Source organism: Neolamprologus brichardi, chromosome 2 (genome assembly GCF_056152115.1).
Source record: "Neolamprologus brichardi isolate AB-2024 chromosome 2, ASM5615211v1, whole genome shotgun sequence".
Lineage (NCBI taxonomy): Eukaryota > Metazoa > Chordata > Actinopteri > Cichliformes > Cichlidae > Neolamprologus > Neolamprologus brichardi.
This window is the reverse complement of record NC_142105.1, coordinates 31,492,371-31,504,962: the sequence shown is the minus strand read 5'-3', so window position 1 is coordinate 31,504,962 and position 12,592 is coordinate 31,492,371. Positions and strand designations below refer to the sequence as shown.

At 39.7% G+C, this 12,592-nt stretch overlaps 2 protein-coding genes across 4 annotated transcripts in view; both read right to left on the bottom strand.

Moving 5' to 3' along the window:
- Positions 1–896, bottom strand: part of arhgef6 (Rac/Cdc42 guanine nucleotide exchange factor 6) — a 28,403-nt gene extending 27,507 nt beyond the window's left edge. For both annotated transcript variants that reach the window (XM_006781226.3, XM_006781227.3), the window contains exon 1: positions 601–896. In XM_006781226.3, the coding sequence (XP_006781289.2) occupies positions 601–765 (165 nt within the window). In that variant the 5' untranslated portion in view covers positions 766–896. The remainder of the gene's footprint in view (positions 1–600) is intronic.
- A 443-nt stretch (positions 897–1,339) lies between these two features.
- rbmx (RNA binding motif protein X-linked) lies at positions 1,340–7,048 on the bottom strand. Of its 2 annotated transcripts, none has more exons than XM_006781228.2 (10): positions 6,763–7,048; positions 6,528–6,653; positions 5,885–5,991; positions 5,632–5,797; positions 5,346–5,486; positions 5,023–5,140; positions 4,695–4,820; positions 4,515–4,606; positions 2,166–3,772; positions 1,340–1,465 (listed from the first exon to the last, which is right to left on the bottom strand). In XM_006781228.2, the coding sequence occupies exons 2-9, from the start codon at positions 6,634–6,636 to the stop codon at positions 3,456–3,458; spliced, it is 1,176 nt and encodes a 391-aa protein (XP_006781291.1). In that variant the 5' UTR covers positions 6,637–6,653; positions 6,763–7,048; the 3' UTR covers positions 1,340–1,465; positions 2,166–3,455. The 2 variants fall into 2 exon arrangements, with proteins under 2 accessions (XP_006781291.1, XP_035766664.1); XM_035910771.2 differs by having other exon boundaries at positions 6,976–7,032.
- Positions 7,049–12,592: the final 5,544 nt, after the last annotated feature.

The following is a 12,592-nucleotide window of genomic DNA, read 5'->3' as shown; positions in this document are numbered from 1 at the left end:
CGTCGTCGCCGCTTTGCGCTTTTTTTTCTTTTCTTTTTTTTCTCAAAGGGGAGGTCGCACCGGGAAGAGCAGCCGCTCAGGAGGAAGTGACGAACTGTCTTTGCAACTGTTATTTATCACTATCAACTTTGCCATCTAAAACAGTGAACACAAGTTGTGGTCAAATTTATCACCTTTAAAAAAAGGAGTCAAACAGTGTGGCGAACCTCTCCGTTTGTTCTGTACAGTACGGCCTATGTGCAACGTTTAGCGCACACTTGCTACTCAATTTGCCCTGTTTTGGTGGGTGTCCACACTGACTCGCACGTCTCAAGAATGCGGAACATTTCTGTCGCTTCACAGGAAACCATATCGTGTATTCACAAGTCTGAAACTCTCTAACTGTTGTTGTCGTTTTTGACGCGACACCTATCGCGCAAAACGGTCACAGACGGCTGTTCAAACTTCATGGTTCGAGTTCAGTGAGCTACAAAATCGCAAAGGCCTGCTGGAGGGAGAAGTTCTCGTCGGTATCACTTTCATCAAACCCCTCCCTTCTTTTCACCGTCGACGGATCTTTTGGCATTTGTTGACTCGAGTTAGCTTAAATCAATAACTCACCTTGGGAGTAAAGCCAGGTACGAGGCGCTCCGAGAGCTTGCACAGGACGACTCCATCCTTGAGCGAGGTTTTCAAAAACTCCTCCGGATCCGCTATGTTCTTTTTAGGCGAGCTAAGCACTCCTAATGATATCAACCACGTTACAGTCTGCTCCTCTGGATTCATAGCTCCACGAAATGACCATTGCCTAAGCCTGCATTGCTTTTAATTTAATAAAGAAAAAAGCTGGCGTCCTGTTCCGTATCAATATGCAACTCACATCCGCACTTCTGCTAGAAGTTTAAAAAAAAAAAAAAAAAAAAAGAGGCGGAGGGGGGGCCGACGCTGTGTTTCTACACGCAAAACTGATGATCACCCCTACTGGCAAATAGGCACCTCAACAATAGTTTTTTTCCCGTCTTCCCCCTCTGCAAAGTAGCACATGCTAGTAGAGGGCAATCATATTGCATACTGAAATGCAGCAAGGCTCAGAAAACATGACCGATATATGCAAATTGCATACTGATAACTCAGAAGAGGCAACTATTTAAGTCTAATATAATAAAGAGTAATAACTTCAACATAATTGGGTCAAATTTTTTTCAAATATGGAAAATGGGTCATCTGCCACAGGAAGCCTTATATGGGGAAAAATGTGATATTTGCAGATAATGAGTGTCTCTGCTAAAAAAAATTAAAAGTTTAATCATGTCATGGCCAAAATCTTAAATTTCAGGACAACAAAACAGCAAACAGAAAACCTCTTCAAAGTTTTTATTGAAAACAGTACAAAGTTCATTTGATGGCTGTGCATTTCTCCCACTTTCAATGCGTTGCTCAATACGAAGATTCAGCCCGACCTCTGAACAGAAAGCTGTGCCAGCATCTGAAAGACAGCAAAAGTTAAATTTAACAACAATATCATTTTTCCAACAAACTTGGGTGGTTTGTTGTGTAATTTCAGATTTTATTTAATTTTTTTTACAAATTATACACACACAATAATATACACAGCAGCCATAACAGGACTTTCAGGAAGTAATCTAAAAAGAAAATAGTACAGAGTCACAACAGGACTCAACCAACTTAGTTTTGTTTGTTGCATTTAGTGGGCCAAACTGAGGAACTTCCTCATAGCACCTCATACAAAAAAGGTTCAAATGTTTTGTACAGAACTAAGTATATTTAATATCTCAAATTATATTCCTCCTAGCATCTTAAAAATAAACTAAAGTCTTTTGGCATATCAAACCATTTTCAAAAACACAGGTTGGTATCAAAGTGCCCTGCATAACTATTTTCTAGGATTCTCTAAATTCCCATTTTACATTAATAAGTTACAGAAAATAAGTAAAGCAAACATATCTAACATGCAGAAAATACAAAAAGGTATTCAAATAATCATAATGCCCACTGTAGTCAATTATTGAAGATTTTACTTTACATCATTAGTAATTCTGACAGGCTCACATGGATTTTAAATAAACACATTGTGTTCATCATTTGGGGCAAAATTGCTGTAAAATGTCTCAGCAGTAAAAGTTGTCCATCCCATCTTAATTGTGTACAGGTAGATAAAGACTTACTAGTCTGTTAGACATGGTTATGCGGATGCACTGTAGCTCAACTAGTCCAGCAACTTGAAGACATCCAGATATGTTGAAAGGGCAATTGCCTTGAAGCAATGTTCATCCTGCAATGAGAACATCATATTAGTATGGTGCTTTTTTCTTAATTATGTATTATGAGGTAACTGAAAATTATATTGTTGTCCTTGGTCCAACTGTACATTCGTTTCATTGTTTTCCGGTTTGGCAGTTAGGACGATGGTGCTCTTCCAACGGTCTCCATTGTTTGAATTGGCATGCTCAAGGAAATGATTTTGATACCAAGTCTTTAATTTAAAGATTGCTTTGAGGTGTTTATAGAGGAAAAAAAATGACTAAATATTACCCATGATGTAAAAATGCACGGTTGCCAATCATTTTACTGATGTTGGATGACTGGTTGGGCAAAAAGGAGCCTTGGGGCTCAGTTGGTAAAATGGGTGTTAAAAGCATTCACGGGTGAAAAGGGAAGAAACTTCTTGGCATGTTGCTGCACTTTTGACAATTTTGAGTGACGAAAATGGACTACAACGAAAAGGTTCATTTCAGTCGACTTCCTTTTTTCCTTTTGTCCCTTGAAGCCAAGTTTCCTTGAATATCGCCCTTTGACTGGAGAGTGCAATACAGGACAATGAGAAACTCATTTACAGATGAGAAACAAAGAGTTTTGCTTTGCTTACCAGCTGTTGACTATCAGTCGAGTTGCATTTGGTCGTTGCATGCCATCAAATGGCTCTAGGGTGATGAATCCATTTCCAAGGAACTACATTGGAACATTTTGACAGTAACATTTGCCTAACCTTGAAAACAGTAGCGTCCAGTTGGAAGTACATTTGTGGCAAGAATGAACGCATCTCACTCCAATATTTAGCAGACTCACCTAAGTTTTACAGAGGACCTTTTTAAGGAGATCATGTTGTTACGTAACATTTGTTACGGTCTGTTGTTGAAAAATCGATGAGAAAAAGTTATGGTACAACTAAAACCTTTATTAGATTAGGAAAGCCATACTTATAGGGCATTGCAGATTTCAACAGCACTGAAAGTACAAAAAACTAACACTCACTTGGTAACTGTACTGACATAAGCAAGAGAGAGAAAAAACTTTTACACATAAAAGAAAAAAAAAATTGGGAAAGTCAAGATACAGTTCAAAACTAAGCTTCAGATTCCACAAATTTAGACATGGCTAGTTTGTCCTTCCTCCAAAACACGTTTTAAGTGTGCATGGAGACTAACGTTTGGTTTAATGACATTTCCAAGTCCAGTTCAGTATCTGCTGCGAGCCATTCCTCTATCGACTCGACTGCCACCACGGCCACCACGTGGCCCTCCACGACTTGAGCTGTTGTACGAGTCACGAGGAGGGTAGCCTCTCTCGGCAGGGGGAGCTGGGCCCCTATCCTGTCTGCCCATTCGCTCACCACGGCTAGGTGGATATGGGTCACTCCGACTGTTGGGGTAACTGTCACGACTGCCATAGCCATCCCGGGAACTGCTGCCATAGTCATCATAACGACTGCTTCCACTGCTCCCACCATAGGATGGTGGGGGGCCCCTTGAAGGTGGGGCGCTGCGAGAGTTACCTGCAGGGTCAATGGTTCAGGTAATTGGCAAAGTTCAATTTATACATTTTTCTTTGCACGGTCAAGTGCTATTTTTTTTGCCAATAGAATTCATTCTGTGACAAAAATAAATAAAACTCAATGGATGGCATATTTAAAATGTTCCACCCTTTTAATACTTAACATGGATATTTTGTTGATATGCGCAGTAATATATCCAAGCACAGAACAAATAGGTAGTGGTACCCATTTCAGCATGCCTTTGATTTGAGTAGCCATTTTTCCATTTAGAGATCCAAGTGTAGGTTAGGGTGAGGTTTTCAGTTGTCTTGATGGTTTTTGAAGATTACTCCTTGAGGGAGTACTTTGCTGGACAACACATAACGGGCAACGGATGTTTCCAAGGATTTTTGAGGTTCCTTATGGTTGCAAAAACTTTGAGGTGCATCACATACACATGATATTGCCAAACTCATATTCTCCTGATGAATGCAGGGGCAATGCAGACTTTGGTATGTAGACACTTTTGTTTTTCAGTGGAGATGCCAATGGTAAAATATTGCTAGTAGTATGAAAATATACAACTTGGATTGTAGGTCAGGGAAAGAAAAAAAATAAATTACCATGTGGTTTCCTCTGAGGATGCGAAAAAACTGCAGTATCTTGTGATAGGACAAGGCAGGTTTGGTTGAATATTTGCGCACTTCTTCTTTGTGCCACAGCGATTACACATTGTCATTTCACTCATGGAGTTATGTCTTACCGTAACCATCATATGAGTCTCGGTAGGAGCCACCACTAGGACGGTCCATATAGCTTCTTGGTTCCCTGCCTCCTCCATAACCATCACGGTCACTGCAAAAAGCAAAAAGCAATTGTCACTTAACAACCAAGGGAGATCTGACCTCAGGTTTTTACTTTTTGTATCAATCCAGGCTCATACCCGTATCCTCTTGACATTGAGCCGTAGTCATCGCGGGAAGTGGAATTAGAATATTCTCTATAGGAATAATCTCTGGAAGGTGGCCCATAGTCCCTAGAATCTCTGGAGTAATCCCGACTGGAGTAGCTGTGAAACATTACAATACACCTCAATACTGTTTCCTGAGCATACATTTGTGTTAAATACGTGGACTTTTTAAACAGAAAATTCAAATATAAAAGATGACCACAATAGCTCTAAGTAACAGCAACTATAAGCATGTTACAGTATATCAATCTTGAGGTTTGCCACATATATTCACACTAGTGTGTATTACGAAAATACCAACCTGTCTTTTGAGCTGTAATGGTCATCTCTGGGTGATGGATAATCATCCCTTCTGGACATCATCGAGTCTCTGCGAGGTGGAGGTGGACCATAGGGATCTCTGTCCCTTGACATGGGAGCTGGAACACATAATGAGAAACTGATAAGATTAATCACCAAATTACCATGAGACAGAAGTATCCCATCTAGTTACTTGCAAGAGAAACAGGAACTAGATACTAAATTAAATCTAGAGACTAAAATCTGTACAATTAACTTTTTTTTTTTGGTAATTTCTTCCACATCACTTCCTGCATTTAAATATTGCAGAGTACAAGCACTTACGTCTGCTCATGGGACCAGATGGGGCAGACCTCTTGGGTGGGGGACCTCCATTTCGAATAGGGGGCCCTCGTTTCATTGGAGGGGGGCCTCTGGATGACATCCCTTTAAAGAAGGGTTCTACACTTCCTGAATCATAGTAGTCTTTTAAACAAACAAGAAATGCACATATTAATATACTACAGTCAAAAGCTGCAACAAAAATCCATCCAGAGATTATTATTTCATTACACAGATTCTTCCAATTTACAAACTGAGCAGACCCAAAAAAAAAAACTAAATAAATTACCTCTTGATGGGGGGCCTCTCATTCCACCAGGACCTCCCCTTGAACCACGTGGACCTCTGGGTGGCCCGCGACTGCGAGAGTGCATGGGTGGAGGTCCGCGCCTACCAGCACTCTCAAACTGAGGTTTTGTAGCTTGCTCAACCTTGATAGGCTTGCCATCAAGAGACTGGTAGAAGAGTTACAAGTATAAATCATATTTTTTTTAGCTGATTCTTTTTTATTTTTATTACAGCCAATTCGAGTCATCACTTACCTTTCCATTCATTTCGCGTGCTGCATCCTTTGCATCAGCAGGACTTTCAAAAGTTACAAATGCAAAGCCTCTTGATTTGTTTGTTTCACGATCCTTCATCAAAAGAACTGAAATAAAGGAATTGATGATCAGAAGTGAGCTTGTGTTTTTCAATTAGCCAAGTTAAATACAAAAGTGACTCATTTTAACAGTTTAAATTAGATAAGGGCAGACTTCTATGGCACCCCATAATCGAAAGTGACTAATTTCGGTTTCTTTGTGTCCCTTTCATGGTTCATAGGTTTTCTTATTTCCTTCAGCAAGACTATACGGCCATTTACCGTAAATACAGTATTATATATTAGAGTTTGGAAGAACAGGCTTCCTTTTAAATGAAGTGGAAAAAATGTCACAAACTATGTGGATAACGTAGAAGATGGTAAAACTGCAAAGTTAGTGCATTAAAAAGGGGGTTATTCGGATTTCCCTACGCTGTAACAGTCAACTTAAATATACACAGATGGGTAAAATTTTCTTCCAGTATTTCGCTACCACCCATTTGCCAGAATAAAGGCGCCAAACAGCAAACACTGAGCAATTTTAGAAGTACTTTATCCAGGATATGCACTGAACATGATTTGGCCAAAAGAGGTTCCATTCCCACCTTCCACAATCCTGCCATATTTGCTGAAGTACTGCTCCAAGGCCTTTTCGGTGGTCTCCGTATTCAGTCCGCCGATGAAGAGCTTCCCTGGTCGGTCGGCCTCCGCCATGCTCCGAGGTCTGCTACCTAAAACGAAAGAAAGACCATACATTTAACTTAAAAATGAGCATCAACCCTGAAACAAAAGGGAACGCTGTATCCTGAAATAAACAGCCACACATTACTTTGGCATTACCTTTCTGCTGCCAAAAGTAGGGAGCTACTGAATGCGCAAAATGGCGATAAAAATGCTACCGACTTCAGCTGCTTCTTTAGCCCGTTAGCTAATAAGTATTTCGCTACTAAGAAAAGACTCTGCTTCACGTCTACCAACAAGCTACTTTAAAAGCAAATATAAAAAAAATACACCTTAAATTTTAGCATGCATACACACAACTAACTACATTACCCCGCGACTTTATCAAAGCTACAGCGACGATAAAAAATGGTTCCTCTCTCCGCCTTCTCACCCTTCTTCTTCATTTCCGTTTCCCGTAGACCAGTTGACCCCAATTGTGATGCTGCCGCCTAGAGTCCAGAAGCATTACTCCATATTCTACTATGTCCAATATCCATGTTCAAAACTACTCGCACTTAAAAATATGCATATTTTATATTTATATTTTATTTTATATTTTATATATTGCATAATCTGAGCAGTTCAGTCAGAATTCGTCATAGTACATAAACCGTATTAGGTTACAAATGATCTTCTTATGGCCTCTGACACTAGACTAGTCTCTTTGCTTATCCTGCTAGAACTCAGTGCAAGATTTGTAACTCTTGAATATAATATGTTACTACAGAGATTAGTCAGTGTTGTAGGTATTAAAGGAACTGCACTGCAGTGATTGCAATCATATCTATCTAATAGATCCAGATTTTTAAATGTAAATGTGGAATCTTCTTTGCACACTAAGGTTACATATGGACCAATTCTAATTACATTTTCTTTGCTGTCCTTATTAGAATGCATTGCATACACTTTCACTGTAATGCAGTTTAATCTTCACTTTATTTATCCTTGAAGCCTGATGAACAGCAGCAATTAGTTAAACTGATGGAATGTCATAAAGACATAAAAGCTGGGATGACCACTAGTTTACTGCTTCTAAATTTAGATAAAACTGATGTTACACTATAGGCCATACAATTAGAAACATCCCGTCTCAGAGTGTTGCTGAAAAAAATGGACATTAATCACTTCTAGGCTGGACAATTGTAATTTGTTATTATCAAGTCTAAAACCTCCCTAAAGAGCCTTTAGTTGATCAAGAATGCTGTAGCAACAGTGCTAATAGGCACTAGAAACAGAAACCATATTTATCCTATATGAGCTTCTCTTCACTGGCTCTGTTAAATCCAGAATCCAATTTGAAATCCTTCTCTTTACATACAAGGTCTTGACTCATCAGGCCCCATCTTATCTTAAAGACCTCATAGCACCACATTGTCCCAATTGAGTACTTCACTGCAGGCTTGTGGTTCATAGGATATTTGAAAGTAAAATGAGAGGCATTTATTTAGCGCCAAATCACAACAACAGTCGCCTCGTGGCGCTTTATATTGCACAGTAGATTGCACAATAATAGATACAGAGAAAAGCCCGACAATCATATGACCCCCTATGAGCAAGCACTTTGGCGACAGTGGGAAGGACAAAATCCCTTTTAACAGGAAGAAGCCTCCGGCAGAACTAGGCTCAGTAGGGGCGGCCATCTGCTGCGACCGGTTGGAGTGAGAGAATAAAGACAGGATAAAGACATGCTGTGGACGAGAGCCAGAGGTTAATAACAGGTATAATTCAATGCAGAGAGGTCTATTAACACATAGTGAGTGAGAAAGATGACTGGGAAGTAAAAACTTAATGCATCATGGGAATCCCCCAGCAACCTACGTCTATTGCAGCATAACTAAGGGAGGATTCAGGGTCACCTGGTCCAGCCCTAACTATATGCTTTAGCAAAAAGGAAAGTTTTAAGCCTAATCTTAAAAGTAGAGATAGTGTCTGTCTCCCGAATCCAAACTGGAAGCTGGTTCCACAGAAGAGGGGCCTGAAAACCGAAGGCTCTGCCTCCTGTTCTACGTTTAAATACTCTACGATCAACAAGTAAGCCTGCAGTGCGAGAGCGAAGTGCTCTAATAGGGTGATATGGTACTACAAGGTCATTAAGATAAGATGGGGCCTGATTATTTAAGACCTTGTATGTGAGGAGCAGGATTTTGAATTCTGGATTTAACAGGAAGCCAAAGAAGGGAAGCCAATACTGGAGAAACATGCTCTCTCTTTCTACTTCCTGTCAGTACTCTTGCTGCAGCATTTTGGATTAACTGAGGGCTTTTAACCATTAGTTATTTTTAAACTATGCATTGAATCATTAGTTTATTTTTAAAATATGACTCTCTTCCACTCTCTTCCACAACTGGTCACAGCATGTGGCTGCCCCTCCCTGGGCCTGGTTCTGCCAGAGCCTGGTTCTGCCAGGAGTTTCTTTCTGTTAAAACTGAGTTTTCCTTTCTGCTGTTGCCAATTGCTTGCTCATAGAGAGTCCACTGATTGTTGGGGTTTTCTCTCTAATGTTGTAGGATCTTTACTTTATAATATAAGTCACCTTGTGGTGACTGTTGTTGTGGTTTCGCACTATATAAATAAAAAAAGAATTAAAATATTATTATGAACACATGAGTTAATAGTTGGCAAGCAAATTTTATAATATAATGATAAGCTACATTTTCGGGATTAGTAATTTTCTTAATCATTAGAAAGGCAGCTGGTTGAATTGATGTATCTGTGTAGGTATAGGGATGTCTGAGAGAGAGAGCAGTGGATTCTTTTAATCATGGGATGCCTGAGGAATGGAGAAGTGTACAAATTTTCAATAACAAGAGTGATTTGTAAGGACTATCAGGAGGGGCAAAAACACATGTGACAGTGATACACAACATGTATGAGCACACCAAAACAGTGGTATATAATAGATAGGTCTTGAGAAACTATACAAACAATGAGTGCAAAACTGCATATGTTTATATGACCTGAATGATATAACAGTGGGTCATTTCACAGTGTTCATCAGAGTGACAGCCTGGGGAATAAACTGTTTCTGTGGTAGCTGGTTTTGGCAAACAACACTGTAGTGCGTGTCTGAAGGCAGCAGTTGAAAGAGTTTGTCTGGGAGTGTCCTGCTTTGTGGCTGAGTGGAACCAGACACACAGGACAGACTGGATGATGGCTGTGTAGACAAAATAATTGTAATGTAGAGAGAATACATGTGTGATCGAGAGGGAGACAGGTGTAACACTGAAGCAGCAAGGGGCAGAGGTACTGAAGGTGGACACATTTAAACACCTCTACTCCACCATTCAAAGCAATGGGCAGTGTACTGAAGTTAAAGTTTTCATCATGAATGATCAGGATGGACAGGATTTGAAATTCATATATCAGGAGGACAACTCAAGTTCATTAGTTTGGAGGCAAAGTTAGTTAGACATAGCTGTGATTATTTGTATATATGCAGAGGTGGGATACCAGATACATTGGACAAAAGATTTTGAAGATGGAGCTGTCAGATAGGATGAAAAAAGGATGACCACAGAAAAGATTAGACATGCAGAAGGTTGTGTGACAGAAGAGGATGCTAGGGTTAGGGTGATTTGAAGGTTGGTGATCCGCTTCGGTGATCCTAAAAGAACCAGCCAAAAGAAGAAGACATAATTGGCGACTATTCCCATTTTATAATGCACTAGGTTTTTCTTGAATATACTATCTTTTGTATGTAAAATTAAATTGTTAAAAAAAAGGATGTTGAATTAAAAGCTGTGGTCTCATACAAGTTATTTAAATCAAATTGAATTACAAAACTGCAGATAATTCAGTCAGTCCCATATTAACTCATCCCTGTTTGGAATGTGCCAATTGGCAAGAACAGTCACCTCAAGGTGCTTTATACTTAAGGTTGCTTAAGATCCTACATTTTTTAAGAAAACCCCAACAATCCAATAACACACTATGAGCAAGCATATTTCAACAATCACAAGGACGAATTCCCTTTCAGCAGGAAAGCAGAACCAGTAGAACCAGCAGAGCCAGCTCAGGGAGGTGCAGCCATCTGCTGCAACCGATTGGCAAGAAAAACCACGAGTAACAATAGATGTTCGTGTTTTTATAGACGCTTGCTTGGCAGAAACATTAAAATTGTAATTGTTTAAAAAGCAAATGCTTCCATATGGTTTTCTAACTATAAAGAATGTTTATGTTCAATAAAGCTGCAGTTACAGTGCCCTTTTTAATAGGGGACTTGTAAGAAAGAGGACTCCCTTACTAAATTTATTTATATTATATTATCTGTATAGCACTTTAGAGCACACCTTTCACTTTATTAAAAGCACCTTATCAAGCACTTTATTTAGCATTGCACTTTAAGCATGGATTTGCACACAAGAAGTTTAAATATTTATTGACTATTTATTGGGAATTTTAAAATCAGTTGGTAGCCTTATTTCAGATCCGGCACAGACCCCGGGGGTCCAAACACCATTTAAAGATTCCGGGGGAGACCATTGGTAAAGAGAGTGTGGTGAATCTTGTTGTGCTTGGGTTTCTGGGTTTTTATAATATTGGGTTTGGTGTAACATTAAAGTGTGAATTATTTATTAATATGTAAATGTGAAATGTATTTATGTATTTATTTATTCTAATTGATATAGTGTATACTGTGGTGGAAGGTTGGGATTTAAGAATTTACCTGAGAGTGGAATAATGGTTAAGTCTGTGACAGCTGAACATATTTATGGCTGCCAGTTGTCATTAGAGGTGGAGTTTTGTGCTGTTAAGAAGCTCAACAACTTAATTGTTGTAAGGAGAGCTGTATAGCAAATAAATACTTTTGTTCCACTACACTTGCCTTGGTCCATCTCACTGTGTTTCCAGCCGCTAAGGGCCGCCCTGTTACAGGACTTGAACAGCATTAAGAGCTTAAAAAAGGAGGAATGTTTTAAGTTTGTTAAAATGTTTCACCTCTCATCCAAATGTTTCTTCAGTTCAGCTATGAACTGAATAGCGAAGCTTTCATAAAACCGATGCTATTATAGTACAGGGTGGGCCATTTATATGGATACACTGTAATAAAATGGGAATGGTTGGTGATATTAAAGTCCTGTTTGTGGCACATTAGTATATGTGAGGGGGCAAACTCCTCAAGATGGGTGGTGGCCATGGTGGCCATTTAGAAGTCGGCCATCTTGGATACAACTTTTGTTTTTTCAATAGCAAGAGGGCCATGTGACACATCAAACTTATTGGTAATGTCACAAGAAAAACAATGGCGTGCTTGGTTTCAACGTAACTTTATTCTTTCATGAGTTATTTACAAGTTTCTGACCACTTATAAAATGTGTTCAATGTGCTGCCCATTGTGCTGGATTGTCAGTGCAACCCTCTTCTCCCACTCTTCATACACTGATAGCAACACCGCAGGAGAAATGCTAGCACAGGCATCCAGTATCCGTAGTTTCAGGTGCTGCACATCTCGTATCTTCACACCATAGACAATTGCCTTCAGATGACCCCAAAGATAAAAGTCTAAGGGGGTCAGATCGGGAGACCTTAGGGGCCATTCAACTGGCTCACGACAACCAATCCACTTTCCAGGAAACTGTTCATCTAGGAATGCTCGGACCTGGCACCCATAATGTGGTGGTACACCATCTTGCTGGAAAAACTCAGGGAACGTGCCAGCTTCAGTGCATAAAGAGGGAAACACATCATCATGTAGCAATTTCAAATATCCAGTGACCTTGAGGTTTCCATTGACGAAGAATGGACCCACTATCGTTGTACCGCATATACCACACCAAACCATCACTTTTGCTGTTCCAACAGTCTTGGAGGGATCCATCCAGTGTGGGTTAGTGTCAGACCAAGAGCGGTGGTTTTGTTTGTTAACTTCACCATTCACATAAAAGTTTGCCTCATCACTGAACAAAATCTTCTGCGTGAACTGAGGGTCCTGTTCCAATTTTTGTTT